Source organism: Mirounga angustirostris, unplaced genomic scaffold (assembly GCF_029215605.1).
Source record: "Mirounga angustirostris isolate CCGP_5_RB_7025 unplaced genomic scaffold, mMirAng1.0.hap1 SCAF_12, whole genome shotgun sequence".
Lineage (NCBI taxonomy): Eukaryota > Metazoa > Chordata > Mammalia > Carnivora > Phocidae > Mirounga > Mirounga angustirostris.
The window spans coordinates 92,480,974-92,501,817 of NW_026991720.1; the positions used below are offsets into that span (position 1 = coordinate 92,480,974).

General features: G+C 38.4%; 1 protein-coding gene across 3 annotated transcripts in view; it reads left to right on the plus strand.

Moving 5' to 3' along the window:
- The window catches only part of CDK13 (cyclin dependent kinase 13), a 123,328-nt gene that overhangs the window by 14,727 nt on the left and 87,757 nt on the right, over positions 1 to 20,844 (plus strand). For all 3 annotated transcript variants that reach the window (XM_045864926.3, XM_045864927.3, XM_045864928.3), the window contains exon 2: positions 13,863 to 14,525. In XM_045864926.3, coding sequence (XP_045720882.1) covers positions 13,863 to 14,525 — 663 coding nt within the window. The remainder of the gene's footprint in view (positions 1 to 13,862; positions 14,526 to 20,844) is intronic.

A 20,844-nucleotide genomic window follows, 5' to 3' on the forward strand; every position in this document is an offset into this window, starting at 1 on the left:
AGGGAAAGAGGAAAATCTATTTTGTAGTATGTGTAATGATTAGCTGTATTGATCTCCTCAATATGCATGAGGAAACATTTGAAAAATATTTTATTACGAAAAATATATGCATTCATGTTTATAGTATTTTTTAAGTTAGTGTTACTTAAGTACTCATGATTTTCTAAATTTAATTTTTTAAGGTTAAGCAATTGGAGGATGCCTGGGTGGCTCAGTTGTTAAGCGTCTGCCTTCGGCTCAGGTCATGATCCTAGGGTCCTGGGATTGAGCCCCGCATCCGGCTTCCTGCTCAGCAGGAAGCCTGCTTCTCCCTCTCCCACTCTCCCTGATTGTGTTCCCTCTCTCGCTGTCTCTCTCTCTGTCAAATAATTAAATCTTAAAAAAAGAAAAAAGGTTAAGCAATTGGTGTGTACTGGAGTAAGAATGAATTTGTACAACCTTTTTTATTTTTATTTAAAAAAGTGACAAGGTTTCTTTGTACCATACATTTTGGTTTGTTGTAATTTCTGGTGTTCATTTTTAGACTTTTCTGTTGGTGTTTATTTATTTTTTTTAATGAGTTTTGAGTATTATATTGTTGTTGTTGTTGTTTTCTTTTTTTTAAATAATCTCTTTGCCCACTGTGGGGCTTGAACTCATGACCCCAAGATCAAGAGTTGCATGCTTTACTGACTGAGCCAGCCAGGACCCCTTGTTGTTGTTGTTGTTGTTGTTTTAATTAATTTATTTCTCCTAGCAAAAGTGGATTTATTTGGGAATAACAGAATAGCAATCAAGGACATACAAACTACACCAGAACCATAGGCAAGTTCTGTTAGTGTTTATTTTTAAACTTTTCTGTATTTTTCAGTTCTCTACAATGAAATTGTGTTACCTTTTTTTAAACCTGTACTCTGTATTTAAAAGTTATATACTAGATGCTTGAAAACAGTACAGAAGCATACATAGCAAGATGTGAAAGCTACGCTTTATGTTCTTTTCATTCCTATTTTCAAATATATTACCATGTCAGTAGTTGGTGTATATCCTTTTTCTGTATATATGCTTCTATACAAACATACATACCCATAAACATTAAGAATGTTACTATGCCTTAATTTTTTTTTTACATATTTATTTTGTTTAGCAATAGGATTTGAAGACCTTTCCAAATGGCTACATAGAATTCCAATAATGAAGTGTTTCAGGCTTTAACTGTCCGTTTTTGGGCACTATTTTTTCATATTTTCTATATTACAGCCAATCCTTTAAAGAATATCTGTGTAATAACTTTTTGACACTTACAGAAGTGTTTTTGCCGGCTATGTTCTTATAGGTGAAATTGCAGATCAAAAGCATTTGATAGATATTGTCCAATTGCTTTTTAAAAGTCTGCAATTTTATATTCCCTCTGATAATTTATGTAAGTGACCATTTCTCTACATTCTTATGAATAATTGATATTTTCAAAATTCCAATTTTTGCCATTCTGATGGCAAATTTATTACCATCCTTTTATTTTGCCTTTTCTGGTTAGTAGAGAAGGGAGCATTTAAATTTCTTTACTGGCCATTTGTATTTCTTCTGTGACTATATATTCTTCTAATCAAGAGGACCCTCTAGTTACTAAAAATAAGAAATGAAGATAGTTTTACAATAGAAAAAGTAGTTTCACTCATTAAATCCCTGTGGGATAATGGATGTAAAATGTTTGGTTGTTAATAAAAATAATAAGTTTATCTCAATGTTTATATGAAGAAACTAATGAGATAAGCGTTATTCTGTCTCCTAAATCTTTTTAGTTTAAGGAGAATTTTATCAGTAGACCTATGCCTATTAGTTAATTAGCTGGATAGCAATTATACAAAGCATTCTGCTAGTATTTGCTGGCAGCATTTAGAAAAGTAGTTGATAAACATGTTCTTTGTTCTTTAATTCATCAATTCAATAAATATCTTTTGATTCCTTATTCCACACCAGACATAGTTCTAGGCACTGGGGATATAGTGATGAACAAGACAGTGGTGGGAAGAGAGGGGTATATGATGTGCTCATTTATCTTTCTGATGAGGGAGAGCCTCACAATAGGGTTGATAAATAAATAGACCCCTGAATGACAAGAAAGACCAGCTATGTAATGATCTAAGCATCCCAGGAAGAGAAAACAGTATTGCTAAGACATCAAGTCAGGAAAGAAGCATAACTTCTTGAGGAACAGAAAAGAGGCTAGTGTGGCTGGAGCCTAGTGAGTGAAGGAGGGTGTAGTAAAGATGAGAGGCAGTTTGGGTCTTGGGGATCACAATAAAGGTTTCTATTTTTATTCTAAATGCAGTGAGAAGCCATTGGAGAGTTTTAGGCAAAGGTATAGCATAATCCAATTTATGTCTTTAAAAGACAGAGACATAAAATACAAAGCAGTATGTCACAAGCGTTATGTGATTTTAGCAAATGGGGAGGTAATAGAGGAGATGGGACTTTAACTTGATCCTTAAAGACAGATAAAAATTAAATAAACGGAGGGGAAGGATGTAGTTTGATGTGGTAGCAAAAAAAATAGTGCCTGGCTTTGAATTAGAAGACTTGATCTTCATATTGACTTTCTCTCTTTATAGCTCTTGAACTCTAAATAAATTTCTTAACTCTCTTCTTAGTTCCCTCATCTCTTTTCTGTATACCTTGGTTGCTATGAAGAACAAGTCAAATGAAAAATATCGATAAAACTGTTTTGTAAACTGTGAGGTTTACTGTATGTTTGTTTACTCACTAAAAGACTACCATCTGTGTGGTATTATGCTAAGGGCTGTGGAGTGATTAAAAAAATGAATAAGACCTAGTTTCTGCTCCTCAAAGAGGATATAGTCTAATAGACAATGTGGTAAATATTTAAAATACAAAGTTATGAATGGTTAAGATCTTAAGAAAGATGTAGATAAAGCCCAGTAGGGGTTCACAGAAAGGGAGAGCCTTCTCGGAGTTGAATGAACTTGGAGCTTTAGGAATAAGTAAGAACTCTTGAGCTACATTCTTGAAAGATGGATAGGACTTCAATAGAAGATGGCGGGAAGAGAATATTCTCAATTAGTGAGTCTGTGGGAGTAAAGGCATGATATTATTAGGCAGAATCAGAACTTGATAAGGAAAGGTTGGTTAGAACCAGGAAGGTCATGCAGCACCTTAATATTAGGCTAAGGAAAGTGAATTCTATTCAGTAGAAATACTGTCAACAGTGTACTTAATTCTACAAATATTTATTGAGCATCACCTACCTTTGCCAGGTTTGTGCTAGTCAGGACTATGGAGATACAGTCTTTGGGGAAGACAGATTATCTAAATATTATTCTAATGAGGTATGAACAAAGTATAGTAGGATTATAGGACGAGGAACATCTCCAGCTCTCTGGCATAATGAGGGAAGGCTTGAAGGAGGTGTGGTAGACATTGTGCTATGATATGAAGTATCCCTCTAGTTAGCCAGATATAAGAGGTGAAAAGAGGAATGTGAGAGCAGCTTCCTGTGCCTGACACTTTGTATGTTTTGGGCTGGCTGGACAAGGTCTTTGTATGCAGAGCAAGGCTGTCAAGAGCTTTGGTAGAGGGGTAACTGAAAGATTCAGGTGATGGTAGGGAGAGTAAATTGGGAAGGATAGAGATTTGAGGTGGGAAACCCGGAGAGGAGACTGTTGCACTGAGCCAAATGAGAGATGATGTAGGGGACCTGATGAGAAATAATAGCTTTGGGGACAGAGAGCCTGGAAAACTGTCGAGATGCTTAAGATGTAAAATTGGCTGGACTTGGAGATCAGTTGGATGTGGAAGAAGAAAGGAAAGGGAGAATGATTTCTGGATCTTTGCTATTCCAGAATTTCGGAATCTGCCATTGCCTGAGAATAGGGTATCTTTAAGAAGAAAAGGGGTGGATTTGGATAGGAAGCTTAATCATTTTATCTGTCTTGTGTTGAAGTTACATGTAGGGTAATTGGGAGCGGGGAGGATGACTTGGTGGGGTAACCAACGTTTAGGTGATAATTTAAACCATTCATAGCATAATTAGACTCTTGTGGGTGGATAAACTTAGTGAAGAAGAGGAATCTTAAGAGAGCACTGTGAGGCGCCCCTGGGTGGCTCAGTCATTAAGCGTCTGCCTTCGGCTCAGGTCATGATCCCAGGGTCCTGGGATCGAGTCCCACATCGGGCTCCCTCCTCTGTGGGGAAGCCTGCTTCTCCCTCTCCCACTCCCCCTGCTTGTGTTCCCTCTCTCGCTGTGTCTCTCTCTGTTGAATAAATAAATAAAATCTTAAAAAAAAAAAAGAGAGAGAGCACTGAGAAATAGCCACAGAAGTAAGAAAATAATCAGGAAAGAGAAGGTAGTAAAAGCGGTTAGGAAGTGTTTTTAAGGGTGTGGTCAGCATTGTCATCACAGGTATTGATATTTCCCCCCACCCCAAAGATAGGTCATTGGTCACCTTAGTAATTTCAGTGAGGATACAAGCCAAATTACCGTGGTTTGAGGGCTATGTGGGGGTGTGTATGTATGAGAATTTGGCTGTAATTGGAAGGAGAGAAAAAGATAAAATTTCAGAGTACCATTATTTGCTTGTTTTTTCTTGTCTTTTTTTTTTTTAAAGATTTTATTTATTTGACAGAGAGAGACAGCGAGAGAGGGAACACAAGTAGGGGGAGTGGGAGAGGGAGAAGCAGGCTTCCCGCGGAGCAGGGAGCCTGATGTGGGGCTTGATCCCAGGACCCTGGGATCATGACCTGAGCCGAAGGCAGCCGCTTAACCAGCTGAGCCACCCAGACATCCCTTCTCGTCTGTTTTAAAAGATCTTAGGGACTTGAATTATTTAATCCTTGAGGGGAAATAGTAAATGGATAGCAAAGGGTTGAAATCACAAGTAATTGAGTAGTCATAGAGGAGCCTAGCATAGTGCATCTCAAACTTTAGTGGTGATCTTGTTAAAATGGAGATTCTGAATCAGAAGGTCTGGGTTGGGGCCTGAGGTACAGCATTTCTGCCGAAGTCCCAGATGAGGCCAGTGCTACTGATTTGTGGCCCAGACTCTTTGAAATATGATCTAGAGATATGGCATGGATAGCATTATACAAGAGTTAGCCTTGGGTAGGAAGAGGAACACCTCAGGTAAAATGTGAGGTAGATGGAGATAAAGATTAAGCTTGCAGGCAGGAGACATGCCTGATAATTTTTGTGTTTTGTGTTGTTTTTCTGCAAAATAGAAGTCAAGTGTGATGTTAAGAAAAGACCTTTGGAAATTGTTACCTTGGTAGAAGGGTTTAGAATAGCTTGTGAAGGTTTGGAATAGCTACTAAAAAGAGAAGGAAGGTGAGTGAATTTGGGACATGTAATATTTGTTGAACAGTGAAGATTAATTCGGGTATAGTGTCTGTAGAAATAATTGGAGCAGGGAGAGACTAGATATGAAGATTTTTAAGATGATAAAGTAGCCGTGAGGGGAGATAATGAGGTCTGAAACACAACAGGGGCCTTGAGAAATAGGAGGGTGGGCTAGGCTAAATAATGGCCCACCCAAAGATGTCCTGGTGAACCTGTGAATATGTTACCTTACATGACAAAAGGGACTTTGTAGGTCTGATTAAAAGAGGGATCTTGAGATGGAGAGATTATCCTGGATTGTACAGGTGGGTGCCATGTAATCACAAGGATCTTTATAAAAGGAAGCAAGAGGGTCAGCAGAGTCAGAAAAGACCGTGTGAGGATAGAAGCAGAGGAAGAGGAAATGTGATCAGGGAAGCAGAGGTCCAGATTGTTGGAAGACTGAGAGCCAAGGCATGGACCTTTAAAAGCTGAGAAAGGCAAGGAAACAGATTTTCCCAAGAGACTGCAGAAGGAACAAAGCCCTGGTGATGTGTTGATTTTAGCCCAATGAGACTGATTTTGGAATTTAAACCTTCAAGAACTGTAAGATAATAAATTTGTGTGGTTAAGCCATTATAAATCTGTGGTAATTTGTTACAGCAGCAATAGGAAACATGCTTAGAAGCGTGGATGTAAGGGAATGTAAGGTTAGAACTGATAAAGTGAGACGTTGATGGGATGTGGTATGGGCATCAGGAATCTGGGAAGATTTCTAGTCTGGGTAAATAGGTGGAGGGGAGTGGTGAAATTAAAATTACAGAATTGCAAGGAGTAGATGTTAGAGGAAGGTGTTCATTTTGCATTAAGTATGGCTTAGGGTGAAGGAAGATCTGAAGCAGGGAGATGAATTTAGGAGGCTGCCATAGTACTTAATTGAAAAATAAGGTAATTGAGCTGTTCTAATACCAATATATGGCAAATTATATAGGAATATTTAGAATTTTGACTGAGAAGGTAACAAAAGGGATAATTGAGAAAGGTTTTTGAAAAAGTGCTACTACTTTATTTACTGTTTTTCAGTTTAGAAAGCATTTTTTTCCTAGTTTTATTAAGATATAATTGACAAAATTCTAATGTATTTGAAGTGTCAACTTGATGATTTGATACATGTATATATTGTGAAAGGGTTCCCATAAGCAAGTTAAGTAATACATCCATCATCTCGTAAATTTCCTTTTTTTGGGGGGAAGGTTAGAGGTTTTTTTTTTTTTTAATTTCAGTTATACAGTATTATCAACTGTAGTCACCATGTTACACTTAGATCCTCACACCTTATCTTATAAATGAAAATTTGTATCCTTTTACCAGCTTCCCCCCTTTCCCCCTTCCCTCTTAGCTCCTGGAAATCACCCTTCTATCCTCTCTCTGAGTTTGACTTAAAAGATACTACACATAAGTGATACCATGCAATATTTGTCTTTCTCTGGCTTATTTCACATGGCATAAGGCTCTTCAGGTTCATTTGTATAGTCACAAATGGCAGAATTTCCTTCCTTTTTAAAGCCTGCGTCGTATTCCATTACACACACATAGACACTCACCACGTTTTGTGTATCCATTCGTCTGTTGATGGACACTTAGGTTGTTTTTGTTCCTTTGCTATTGTGAATAGTGCCGCAGTGAATGTGAGAGTACAGGTATTCTCTTTGAGATAGTACTTTTCATTTCCTTTGTCTTATATACCCAGAAGTGGGTTATCTGGATCATTTGGTAGTTATATATATATATTTTTAAAGATTTTATTCCTTTGACAGAGAGAGACACAGCAAGAGAGGGAACACAAGCAGGGGGAGTGGGAGAGGGAGAGAAGCAGGCTTCCTGCCAAGCAGGGAGCCCGATGCGGGGCTCGATCACAGGACCCTGGGATCATGACCTGAGCCGAAGGCAGATGCTTAACGACTGAGCCACCCAGGTGCCCCGTAGTTATATTTTTAACTTCTAGAGTAATCTCCATATTATTTTCCATAGTGCTCTGTCACTTTCCATTCTCACCAGCAGTGCACAGGGGTTCTTTTTTCTCTACATCCTCCCCAGCATTTGTTACTGCTTATCTTTTTGATGATAGACATTCTAGCAGGTGTGTGGTGATATCTTTGTAGTTTTGGAATTTCATTTCCCTGATGATTAGTGATGTTGGGCACCTTTTCAGATACCTGTTAGCTGTTTGGATGTCTTCTTTGAAAAAATGTCTGTTCAGGTCCTTTGCCCACTTTTTAATTGGGTGTTTTGTTTTGTTTTTTCGCTATTTGAGTTGTAGGAGTTCCTTGGATATTTTGGATATTAACTACTTACTAGATTTGTGGTTTGCAATTATTTCTTCCCATTCTATAGGTTGCCTTTTCATTTTGTTGATGGTTTCCTTTGCAGAGCATAGTTTTTTAGTTTGATGTAGTGCCACTTGTTTATTTTTGCTTTGTTTTGTTTTTGGTGTCAAATCTGAAAACCATTGCCAAAACCCATGTTAAGGAGCTTATCCCCTGTGTTTTCTTCTAGGAGTTTTATGGTTTCAGCTCTTGTGTTTAAGTCTTTGATCCATTTTGAGTTGAGTTTTGTGTATAGTATAAGATAGGGGTCCAATTTATTTTCTTTCTTTTTTTTTTTTAATGTGACTATCCAGTTTTCCCAACACCGTTTATGAAGAGATTATCTTTTCCCCATTGTATATTCTTGGCTCTTTTATTGAAAATTAATTGGCCATATACATATATATGGATTTATTTCTGGGTTCTCTACTGTGTTTCATTGATTTGTCTTTTTTTTTTCCCCCCAATGCCAATACCGTACTATATTGATTACTATAGCTTTGTGATACAATTTGAAATCAGGAAGTGTGAGGTCTCTAAATTTGCTGTTCTTTCCCAATTGCTTTGGCTATTCTGGGTCTTTTGTGGTTCCATATGAATTTTCGGGTTGTTCTTTCTGTGAAAAATGCCATTGAAATTTTAATAGGGATGGCATTGACTCTATAGATGGTTTTGCATAGTATGGACATCTTAACAGTACTAATTCTTGTATTTCATTAGCCCAGAATATCTTTCCATTTATTTGTGCCTTCTTCAGTTTCTTTCATCAGGTTCTTTCACTTCCTTGATTAAATTTATTCCTAAGTATTTTATTCTTTTTGATGCTGTTATAAATAAGATTATTTTCTTTCTCTTTTCAATAGTTTATTGTTAGTGTATAGAAACACAATTGACCCTTGAAGAACACAGGTTTGAACAACGTGGGTCCACTTATACACAGATTTTTTTTTCAATAGATAGACATATAGTACTGTAAATGTATTTTCTTTATGATTTTTTAAATAATTTTTTTTTTCTAGCTTTTTGAAGAATACAATATATAATACATATAATATACAAAATATATGTTAACTGACTATTTATGTTACCTCTAAGGGATCAGGTCAACAGAAGGCTATTGGTAGTTAAGTTTTTGGGGAGTCAGAAGTTAAAGGCGGATTTTCAGCTGTACAGGTCTCGGGCTTTCCTATCCTGCAACTTTATTGAATTTGTTTATTCTAACATCCTTTTAGTGGTATCTTTGGAAGGGTTTTCTACAAACAGAAAATTTTACCTCTTTCTGATTTTGATGCCTTTTTTTTCTTTTTTTTAAGATTATTTATTTGGGAGAGAGAGAGTGCGCACACACACACATACCTGGGCGGGGGGGGGGGCGGGGGAGTTGGGCAGAGGGAGAGGGAAGGAAATCCTCAAGCAGACTCCCCATGGATTGGGGAATTGTTGCAGGGCTCAGTCCCAAGACCCCGAGATCATGACCTGAGCCAAAATCAAGCGTCGGACACTTAACCGACTTGAGCTACCCAGGAGCCCCAATTTCTCGTTTTTAAAAAAAATTTTTTTTTGCCTAAGTGCTCAGGTTAGTATTATGTTGAATAAAAGTGTTAAGAGTGGGTATTGTCTTGTTCCTGATCTTAGAGGAAAAGCTTTCAGCTTTTCATCATTGAGTATAAGCCTTTATTTTGAGGTATGTTCCTTCTATACTCAGTTGTGTTTATCATGAAAGGATATTGAATTTTGTCAAATGCTTTTTCTGCATCTACTGAGATGATCATGTGATTTTTATCCTTCATTTTGTTGATGTGGTATATCACATGTATTGATTAGCATATGTTGGATGATCCTTGCATGGGAAGCGTTTTTATATCCTTTTGGGGAAGGTAATCAAAAAGTTTTGAAATGGGTATAACTGCTATTAGCATATGAAATAAGCAGGGTAGTGGCACCTGGATGGCTCAGTCCATTGGGTGTCTGACTTTTGATGTCAGCCCAAGGGCTCACAGTGGGCGTGGAGCCTGTTTAAGATTTTCTCTTTCCGGGGTGCCTGGGTGGCTCAGTCGGTTAAGCGACTGCCTTCGGCTCAGGTCATGATCCTGGAGTCCCGGGATCGAGTCCCGCATCGGGCTCCCTGCTCGGCAGGGAGTCTGCTTCTCCCTCTGACCCTCCCCCCTCTCATGTGCTCTCTCTCTCTCTCTCATTAAAAAAAAAAAAAAAGATTTTCTCTTTCCATCTCCCTTTGCCCCTGCCCCTTCCATCTCCCTTTGCCCCTGCCCCTTCCCCGCTCACGTGTGCTCATTCTCTTTCTCTCTCTCTCAAATAAAATAAAATTAAAATACTTTTTTTTTTTTTAAAGATTTTATTTATTTGATAGAGAGACACAGCGAGAGAGGGAACACAAGCAGGGGGAGTGGAAGAGGGAGAAGCAGGCTTCCTGCGGAGCGGGGAGCCTGATGCAGGGTTCGATCCGAGGACCCTGAGATCATGGCCTGAGCTGAAGGCAGACGCCCAACAGCTGAGCCACCCAGGCACCCCAAAATACTCTTTATCATATATTAAATTCCCGTATCAAAAGAAAAGAAATGAGCAGGGTAGAGAAACTAGGCTAAAAAATGTTGAAAATAGTGGCTACTGTATCAGACACAACATGTATAGAACACTGTCATTCCAGAAAGTTCTTTCTGATAGCACTGTTCAGTATTGTTTTATATAAAGGCTTAGATCTTATTATAGTAAAATTTTTAAGAATCAGCGTTTGCTAATTATGCACCATTTCAGAAGACCTGGACTCTTGGAGAGATTGCGTGATACTGTTGAGTGAATAGTACACCATGCTCTCTTTCTAAGGAACACTAACCTGATTAACAATGAGCACTAACCAGTTGAGTTTCAGGATACTGAGTTTTTAGTGTGGTTCTGCTTTGTGTTATATGAATTTGGAAACCTTAGAAACACAGAAAGTTCTCTTAACTTCTTAAAGAGATACTATCATTTCATAAAAACATTGGGACGCCTGGGTGGCTCAGTTGGTTGAACGTCTGCCTTCAGCTCGTATCATGATGCCAGGACCCTGGGATCGAGTCCCGCGATGGGATCCCTCCTCGGCGGGGAGCCTGCTTGCTTCTCCCTCTGCCTGCAACTCCCCCTTCTTGTGCACGTATGTGCGCTCTCTCTCTCACAAATAAATAAAATCTTAAAAAAAAAGCTTAAAAAAATTAAAAACAGATAAACAGCTAATATGTATTCACTGCAGATTCTACAGTATAGAAATATTAGAAAAAAACATTTTTAGAAAGAAGAAAAATCTTATCTTTAAAAGAAGGACTTAGGGGCGCCTGGGTGGCTCAGTTGGTTAAGCGACTGCCTTCGGCTCAGGTCATGATCCTGGAGTCCCAGGATCGAGTTCCACATCGGGCTCCCTGCTCTGCAGGGAGTCTGCTCCTCCCTCTGACCCTCCCCCCTCTCATGTGCTCTCTGTCTCTCTCATTCTCTGTCTCAAATAAATAAATAAAATCTTTAAAAAAAATAAAAATAAAAGAAGGACTTGTGGGGCACCTGGATGGCTCAGTTGGTTAGGCAATCAGCCCTTGGTTTTGGCTCAGGTCATGATCTTGGGGTTGTGAGATTGAGCCCCAAGTTGGGATCTGCTCAGTGCAGAGTCTGCTTGTCCCTCTCCCTCTCTCTCCCCACTCTCACTCATGCCCGCCCTCTGTGTCAAATAAATAAATAAAATGTTTGAAAAAAAAAAAAAAGAGGACTTGCTGTCTACCAAATCCATTTCAGTTCTTTTACTGAAACTTCATGATATAATTCATTATATAGTCTTAGAGATGCACTTCTTTCTTATCCTTATAACTTTGTATGGCTGAAGAATTAGGTCATTAGTAAAAATAACCTAAACTTGAATTTTGTGATTATATTTAATTTTAGGTTCCCAGCCCATGTTATGAACTGTAAATATGTCATTGACATTTATTAATAAATATTTACTATTAGTAAATATGCACGAGAGAATGCATGTTTACTAGGACATGAAGTTAAAAAGTTAAGGAACTTTTGAAGAGAAAGAGAGGAATTGGAGAAGAATGGAGGAGGGTATGTCTTTTAAGTTTTTGCTGATAATGCTTTTCCAGATTCGCTCCACAAAAGAATAATTTAATAGGGCAGAGGAGTTAATAGTGGTGGGATTTTACCTGATATATTTTTCTCTCTTTTCTTAGGTGAAACTTAGTGGTCATAAATCTCTCAGTTAAATATAATTTATGTGTCTGTATGTATTCGGTGACCAGAATCTTGCTAGTGTGGGAAAGTTAATTTAACAAAAGTTCTGTGCTATTACCTCTGATGACAAATGATAGTCTCTTTGCTTTCCTCCTGCTCTGTACCTTTCTGCTGCTCTAGAAGATGGTCAGACTTGTTTTGAGGTCTAAGAGTGTGAAGGGAAAAGAAATAAAAAATGTGGCTGAGGAGCGCCTGGGTGGCTCAGTCGTTAAGCGTCTGCCTTTGGCTCACGTCATGATCTCAGGGCCTTGGGTTCGAGCCCCACGTTGGGCTCCTGGCTCGGTGGGGAGCCTGCTTCTCCCTGTCCCTCTGACTCTCCCCCTGCTCATGTGCGTGCTCTCTCTCTGTATCTCTGTGTCTCAAATGAATAAATAAAAAAATCTTAAAAAAAAAAAATAAATAAAGGGTACCAACAGTTTAAAAAAAAATGTGGCTGAGTATTTCATTTTATGACATTTTTGTCATAAAATGACAACTAAACTTGTCTAAACTAAACTAAAGTTGTCTAAGATATTTACCACTTTATATTTAACAAAACATTTCCTCGCAGCCGCCTGGTGACCCAAGGTGACCCAAGCCTTGGACCAAGGGGATGCGGGGCATACCCCTCACTGTGCCTTTTTTTTTTTTTTTTTTTTAAGATTTTATTTATTTATTGGACAGAGAGAGAGACAGTGAGAGAGGGAACACAAGCAGGGGGAGTGGGAGAGGGAGAAGCAGGCTTCCTGCTGATCAGGGAGCCCGATGTGGGGCTCAATCCCAGGACCCTGGGATCATGACCTGAGCCGAAGGCAGACACTTAACGACTGAGCCACCCAGGCGCCCCTGTATTATCTTTTTAAGTAGGCCCCATACCCAGTGTGGGGCTCAAACTCAACGACCCTGAGATCATGACCTGAGCTGAAGGCAGCCGCTTAACCGACTGAGCCACCCAGGAGCCCCAAAAGATGTGTCTGTTAAGGTTAGCCTCCTTTGGCACAGAGTTGGGCAGAAGATTGGAGGAAGAGGGTAGTGGCAGTAAGGTAATTACTAGTACAACTACCGATAAGTATGGGATTGATTTTCCGTGACATAATATTTTAGATTAAATTTCTAATCTGTAAACTGTAGGTACTTCACTGGGGTTGATGTGAGCATTAAAATGAGACATGGCAAACATGTCAAAGTACTATCATAGTGCCTTTGTCTGGTATTTGTTTTTAGTTTTGATAAGGTGTGGATTTGAAAACTTCGGCTTCCTTTCACGTGGTGCTGTGCTTCATTTGTTTTATAGAAATTTTGGTTGCCACCATACTTTTAAATATATGATAGTTTTTGTGGTTTCCAGTAATTTTGGGGATGCAAATTACACAGTCACCATTAAGTAGTTTCCAAAATTTAGAGACTCTTTGTATTTACTGTCTCGTGACAGGCATTTATCTTTTTCACTCTTGCTTTGGACAGAGCACTACTGACTTCTGAACTTGTGGGGCAAGGATGCTCTTCAGGTGTAGAGATGGGCTCCCTGTTGAATGATTGGTCAGGCTTGACCCTGCCACTGCTACCATTGGTGTGTCCTTGTTGCATACTTCTCTTTTCCAAGACAGCAGGGACACCTTATCACACTTTTTCTCCTAACCTTATAGTATTTCTCCTCACAGAGATTTACTTTCATCCAGTCTCACCTTTGAGCATTCATAGGCTAGACCAAGATCAAGATAATTAGTCTCTTTTCAGGACAATTATAGCTACCAGACAATAATCTGCTTAAAAGCATTTTCTGTTTTTAAAAAATCCCCCCACAAACTATATGATGATGTTGAAATTAAATAAATTTCTGTTTGATTTCGCAGGCTTGAGTTCGCAGTTTTTATAAATTTCAAACTCAACTTTTCTGAATTACTGACTAAATGTTCATTATTTTCCACCAGACGTTCTGCCAAATCCCGAAGCAGAAGCCCATATTCATCTAGGCATTCAAGATCCCGTAGCAGGCACAGATTGTCTAGATCCAGAAGCCGTCATTCTAGCATTTCTCCTAGCACACTAACTCTGAAGAGCAGCCTGGCAGCTGAGTTGAACAAGAATAAGAAAGCCCGGGCTGCAGAGGCGGCGAGGGCTGCGGAGGCGGCGAAGGCTGCGGAGGCTGCGAAGGCTGCTGAGGCCGCTGCCAAAGCTGCTAAAGCTGCCAACACTTCTACGCCTACGAAGGGGAGCGCGGAGGCCGGGGCCGGCGCGTCACAAACCAACCATGTGAAGGATGTGAAGAAACTCAGAACGGAACATGCACCTTCTCCCTCAGGCGGTGGAACTTTAAAAAATGACAAGGCAAAAACGAAGCCACCTCTTCAGGTAACAAAGGTGGACAATAACTTGATTGTAGATAAAGCCACCAAGAAAGCAGTCGGAGTTGGAAAGGAGAGTAAATCTGCTGCTACAAAGGATGAACCAGTATCTCTTAAAGAGAAAACCAAACCACTTACACCGAGCTTGGGAGCCAAGGAGAAGGAGCAACAACATGTGGCTCTGGTGACCTCCACGTTACCGCCGTTACCTTTGCCTCCCGTCCTGCCTGAGCATAAAGACACCGATGGGTAAGCGCCAGAAAGTGTTGTCACTAATAATTGAAAGAAAGACAGACAAGTTTGAAGTGGGAAGTTACCTGACACCCCCCGCCCCCACCATAGAAAGGTTCCAAAAAAGTCATAAGTAATTTATCTTTATTATGTACACCTTAAAATGAAGCACATTGCTTGTAGGATGACAGAATTATAGTTTAAGAATTCCAGGAAAAACTTGCTGTTGCCTTGGGATATACAATGTATATTTCAGCTTGGGAATTAGAAATGCCCGTACCGTGTTTTCTTTAGCTTAGTATTCCTTAGTGACACTCTCAGAAACAGGACTATTTATGAGAAGACTGTGCCCTGGGTGATACAAAGCAGGTATATTGGTTATTTCTAGGTTTCTTCAGCGGTCTTAGAAATTTTATCACTCTGGGTAGCTTTATGAGTTTATCATTTTTTAGACTTTTCTTGAATCTTTTTAATTTTTTGTAATTGGAGATTAATTATATGATACAGGAAACCCATAATGTGTTTGTTTTCCTTTAACATGTTTACAGATTTCTATTGTGAATCTTGGGGGTATGAGGTTTTTTTATTTTGAAACATTTTATTTTTTAGAGGATGAAGATAAGTGAGTGTAAAGTAAATGCAGTCCTAAGAATATTTCTGAAATGTATGCTAGGATAGAAGCATCATGCTACTGTGTAATATCTGTCTGTTAGACCACTTAACCTTTTTCATTTTTATTTTTATGGAGAAATTAGAGCTGTTTTCCCCTCATTTTCTGTTAAAGAACAACTATATGAGCAGTTCTCCTAGCTGACATCTTTATAGAATTTGAAAACAAGTGGATAAAAATGCTGTGTGGGTAGGTCTTTCAAGTGCTCACTTTGGCTGGCATTATGAAAATTTTATAACTTAAAACAAAAAAAATCGTAATTCCTGTGTTTCATGCCCTCTGTGTGATGTCTTTTTTCTGTAATCAAAAATATTGCCAAGAGATCTCATCTAATATAATCAGGTATTCTCCAGTTATACCACTCTAATTATGGTATTTACAGGTTTGACTGTTCTCTAGGAACACTGAAGGTTCATAACAGAGTAATGATTTATAATTTTGATGAGTCCGGGAATGGGCTCTCCATCACAGAGGCATGAATGCAGAACTGAGTCACTTCATTAGTGAGAGAATAGCCCAGTTGCCAAGAATCCAGTAATTCTGGGGGCACCTTGGTGGCTCAGTCAAACATCTGACTTCGGCTCAGGTCATGATCTCGAGGTCCTGGGATGGAGCCCCAGTCAGGCACCCTGCTCGGTGGGAGTCTGCTTATCCATCCTCCCCTGCTCCGCCCCCACTCGTGCTCTCTCTCTCTCTCTCTCTCTCAAATAAACAAGTAAAATCTAAAAAAAAAAGAAAAGAAAAGGAATCCAGTAATTCTGGGCCAGTGAGCCTCGTTTTCTACTTTATTCTTCATACATGCTTTGGAGGTAAATTTTTGCTGGTGATATTTTCAGGAACTCAAGATAAGTGCAAGTGAGTGCTTAAGGAGGGTATTCTTTGTCCATCTGTTTTTTTGTTTTTTTTTTTTTAAAGATTTTATTTATTTATTTGACAGAGAGAGACAGCGAGAGAGGGAACACAAGCAGGGGGAGTGAGAGAGGAAGAAGCAGGCTTTCCGCTGAGCAGGGAGCCCTATGCGGGGCTCGATTCCAGGACCCTGGGATCATAACCTGAGCCGAAGGCATACGCTTAATAAGACTGAGCCACCCAGGCGCCCCTGGGTGTCTGTTTTTAATGAGATGGTGGTACATGTCATGCTAAATTGACCCACCTTCTTTTCTGTCTCTTCTGCTTTTCACTTCTGTTGTGTCTCTGCTCTTCCATCTTTGAATGTGTTTGTACATTTCATGAATATAGAAGTTTTTAAGACCCCCTGGGTACCTCTACTAATATGTGTGGCCAAAGATCGATTCAACACCAGTCACTCTTCTTTTTGATGCTCTAAATGTTCTTGGCCAGTGGGAACTCCTTTAAGCTGACTGATTTGTCCTTTTGACATGACCCACTTGTTTTCTTGTCTTCCTGGCCAAGTAATATCTTTTAGGCTCACTTTGAACTTTGCTTCTCTTCCAGACCTGGAATTTATTATTCTCTGAAAATCATAAGGTAGACTGTTAACTATATGCTTTCATATAATAAATTGTTTTATTTTTTAAAAAATATTAGGATCCGGGGCGCCTGGGTGGCTCAGTCGTTAAGCGTCTGCCTTCGGCTCAGGTCATGATTCCAGGGTCCTGGGATCAAGCCCCGCATCGGGCTCCCTGCTCGGCCGGGAGCCTGCTTCTCCCTCTCCCACTCCCCCTGCTTGTGTTCCCCTCTCTCGCTGTGTCTCTCTCTGTCAAATAAATAAAATCTTTAAAAAAAATAAAAATAAAAATAAATAAATAAATAAAAAATATTAGGATCCCACTATGCATAATACTCCTTGACTTATTTTTTTCATTAATGTGTTGGAGATCTTTCCATGTTGGTATATAGATAGGTTCAATATTCCTATCTATAGTAATGGATAAATCATGCTCTTATTAACTATTCAGCTATTGATTAAGGGATACTTAGATTTATAATTGCTTGCTATCAAACTCTTTATATTAATATTTTATGTATATGAGAGCAGTTTTTGTAGAATAGTTACCAGGATAAAGTATATACATTTATTTTTTAATTTTTGTTATTTTTTAAAGATTTTATTTGAGAGAGAGTGCAAGCAGAGGGTGAGGGGGTGGTGCGGCAGAGGGAGAGGGAGAAGCAGACTCCCCGCTGAGAATGATCTCAGGACCCTGGGATCATGACCTGAGCTGAAGGCTGATGCTTAACCAACTCAGCCACCCAGGCACCCCCAAATTGTACTTTAATAAGACTGTTACCAATTTATAGTCTTTAAAATATGTAATTATTTAATTTTGCATTTTTCTGATTATTGAGATACAGCATCTTTCAAAATACTTGTTGGGTACTTCTTTTTTCCAGTGAACTACTTGTTCATATCTTATGCTAGCTTTTCCTTAATATTGTTTTCCTTTTTCTAATTGATTTGTGGGTGCTCTTTATGTTAGGGATCTTGATCTTTGCTTATCAGAGTCTTTTGCTTGTCTTTGACATTTATTTTTTTTGTTTTTGGCTATATGTATGTTTTTCATTTTTAAATCTAGTCAGATCTAATCTTTTTTTCTTTATAACTTATGGGTTTATAAAGTTAAAAAGATTAAGTCGAGTCACACAAATTTGTTTTTGGTTATTACATGACGCAGAAAGATGCTCTCCCCCATCACCCTGTGGACTGATAGATCCAGTTTCTAACATCATTTACTGAATAATCCATAATTTGTGGTGCCATATATAAAAATTCTTACAGATACCTGTATTTCTGGACTCTCTTCTATTAACATGTTTTATAATTTCTTTGCTAGTACTTTTTTGTTTTAACTTCTTTAGATGCATGGTATATTGGTTCTCAAACTCAGATTTCTGCTATAGGGGTAGGCAGGTAATACAAAAGTTGAAGGGATGGAGTAAATTACTGATTAGTGAATAGCTCTGCTATTCAGTCTCAGCTTCAGTGCTGCTGAAGCTTACATAAATTTGGGCCCCAGTGTTGCTAGAGCTTTTGATTTTTTTTTTTTTTTTTAGGAAGCCTGAAATCTGAATATTAATGTAAATCTTCTGAATTAAAAATATTGGCAATTTAATTCATAGTTTTTAATAAAACGTTGGGTAGACCATAATACATATTCCTTGACTTCAACCAGTCTTGGGCTTCTGGTTTGGGATCTTTTAAAATAGGTTGACCACATGACAGGGCAAATCGCACTTATTCTTTTTCAGAAATTTTTGGGCAGAATTTTGCTTTTACTCTTAAACAGATTTTATAGTCAGTCTGCTTGTCAAGTTATATTAAAGTTGTTTGGGACTCAACTGAATGTAGTAGATTTATTTGGAGACTGATAGCTTTACAATATTACAGTTTTCCATACAAAAACATGGTTTCTTTCTGTTCATTCAGATCCAGTTTTATGTTCATCAGTCATATCTTTTAATTTTCTTCTATTGATCTTGTACATTTCTTGTTAAGGCATTTTATTGTTTTTGTTGCTATAATACACGGGAACTTTTAAAAATCATACTTCCTATTTGGTTATTACAAGTAGTCAATTAAAATAATGATGTTTTTAATTATATAGTGTCATTCTTAGAAAGTTAGTATTTCATTTCTCTGAAGTCTGGGAGCCTTGCTGAATTTGGTAGTTCATGTAATACTCTAAGTAAAGTTAAGATTTTTACTTTTTTCCTCTAGAAATGTTGATTTGAATATTCAGACAAATGAGAATTTTTGACTAAAACCTTACAAGTAAAAGACTGCAGTTTTCTAAGTAAATTATTGGAAATAGGTTTCTTTTCAGGCACAGTTCAAGTGGTACCTTTTTTAGAAAGAAGCCTTTACTGTCTTTCAATCCTGATTTAGTTACCCTTCAGCTACATTACTCTAGGAACCCCTTTGTATAGTACTTTATCTTGCTGCTTATTTAACTGTGTTATCCGAAAGACTATCCATAGCTCCTTTCTGAGAGGAGTTCTATCTTAATGTATTTGTTGTTATTTTTGCTGTTAAACTCCGGTGCCTTACCTAATACCTAGCACATAGAAGCATAATATCAATGTGTTGAATGGACAAACATTAATACTGAAAAGTGAGCTGTGTGATACTTTTTTTTGTTTTGTTTTGTTTTGAGAGACTGTGTGGATGTGCCTGTGAGCATTGGGTGGTGGGGCAGGGTGGGGCAGAGGGAGAGAGAGAATCTTGAGCAAACTACCTGTGTGGAGCCCCATGTGGGGCTCAGTCCCACCACCCTGAGATCATGACCTGAGTCGAAATCAGGAGTTGGTTGCTTAACCCACTGAGCCACCCAGGCACTCCCATACCATTACTTTAAAAATAAAACTGCAAACCAATTTCCTTTTGAGCATATTTTCTTTGTTAAAGAACTTCTGGGGTGCCCAGGTGGCTCAGTCATTTAAGCCTCTGACTCTTTTTTTTTTTTTTTTTAAAGATTTTATTTATTTATTTGAGAGAGAGAGAATGAGAGAGAGCACATGAGAGGGGGGAGGGTCAGAGGGAGAAGCAGACTCCCCGCCGAGCAGGGACTCGATCCAGGGACTCGATCCAGGGACTCGATCCAGGGACTCGATCCAGGGACTCCAGGATCATGACCTGAGCCGAAGGCAGTCGCTTAACCAACTGAGCCACCCAGGCGCCCCGCCTCTGACTCTTGATTTTGGCTCAGGTCATGATCTCCGGTGGTGGGATCCAGTCCTGTGTGGGGTTTCGTGTTCAGTGTGGAGTCTGCTGTGGGTTCTCTCTCTCCCTCTCCCTGTGCCACTCCCCCTGCTCACTTGTTCTCTCTCTCGTGAGTGCGCGCTCTCTCTCTCAGATAAATAAATAAAATCTAAAAAAAAAACCCTTCTAGTGAGTAACACGAGGTTATGAAGAAAAGGCACAATTTTATTATAGTTATTGGTAAATGCTTTTTATCAGATGGTATTAAAACATGCGTTTGTGCAATAATATTGATGTTCAAAATGAATAGAAGTTATAATTAAAATGAAATGATTTACTTTGATAATGTCATTTGTAATTTGTGACCCCAGTGGTTTAGTCTCACTAAACTTTTTTATTGTGGGACTCATAACTGCTATGAAACTGTGAAGATTCTCTTTCGAGAAATATCTTATTATTAAACAGATTTTTTAGTAACTGGGAGGTTTAAAATACTCAAATTTCCTAGTTAAGATACACTTTATGCATTCAAAAAAGTACAAAACTAACTGAACTTAAATTTTTACCTGTAATATCAGTAAGCTAGAACCTTAAAAAATTTTAAAAGAATCATTGTTCAATTTAAGAAAATTAGCCCTGAAAAGGGGCAAAGTTAAATTAGTTGTTTGTGGTTATTTAAATGGGCAAGATAAATAATAGCATGTAGTATTATTTCGTAAGAAACCTCTTTATGTCTCTGCAATAGAGTCAAACAAAGTGCTATCACAAAACTAATGAATTTTCCTGTGAAGCATGACAAGTTAACTTTTTTAGTATTAATTTACAGTTTTATAGTAATTCTGATTATATCATCTTTAAAAGTATACTTTTTTTTTGCACAGTTCTAGATTTGCAGAAACATTATAATGGTACTACAGAAAGCCCCCATATACCCTGTATTTAGTTTCTTAATTTTTAACATCTTACATTAGTATGGTACGTTTGTTAACAGTGAACACATATCAATACAG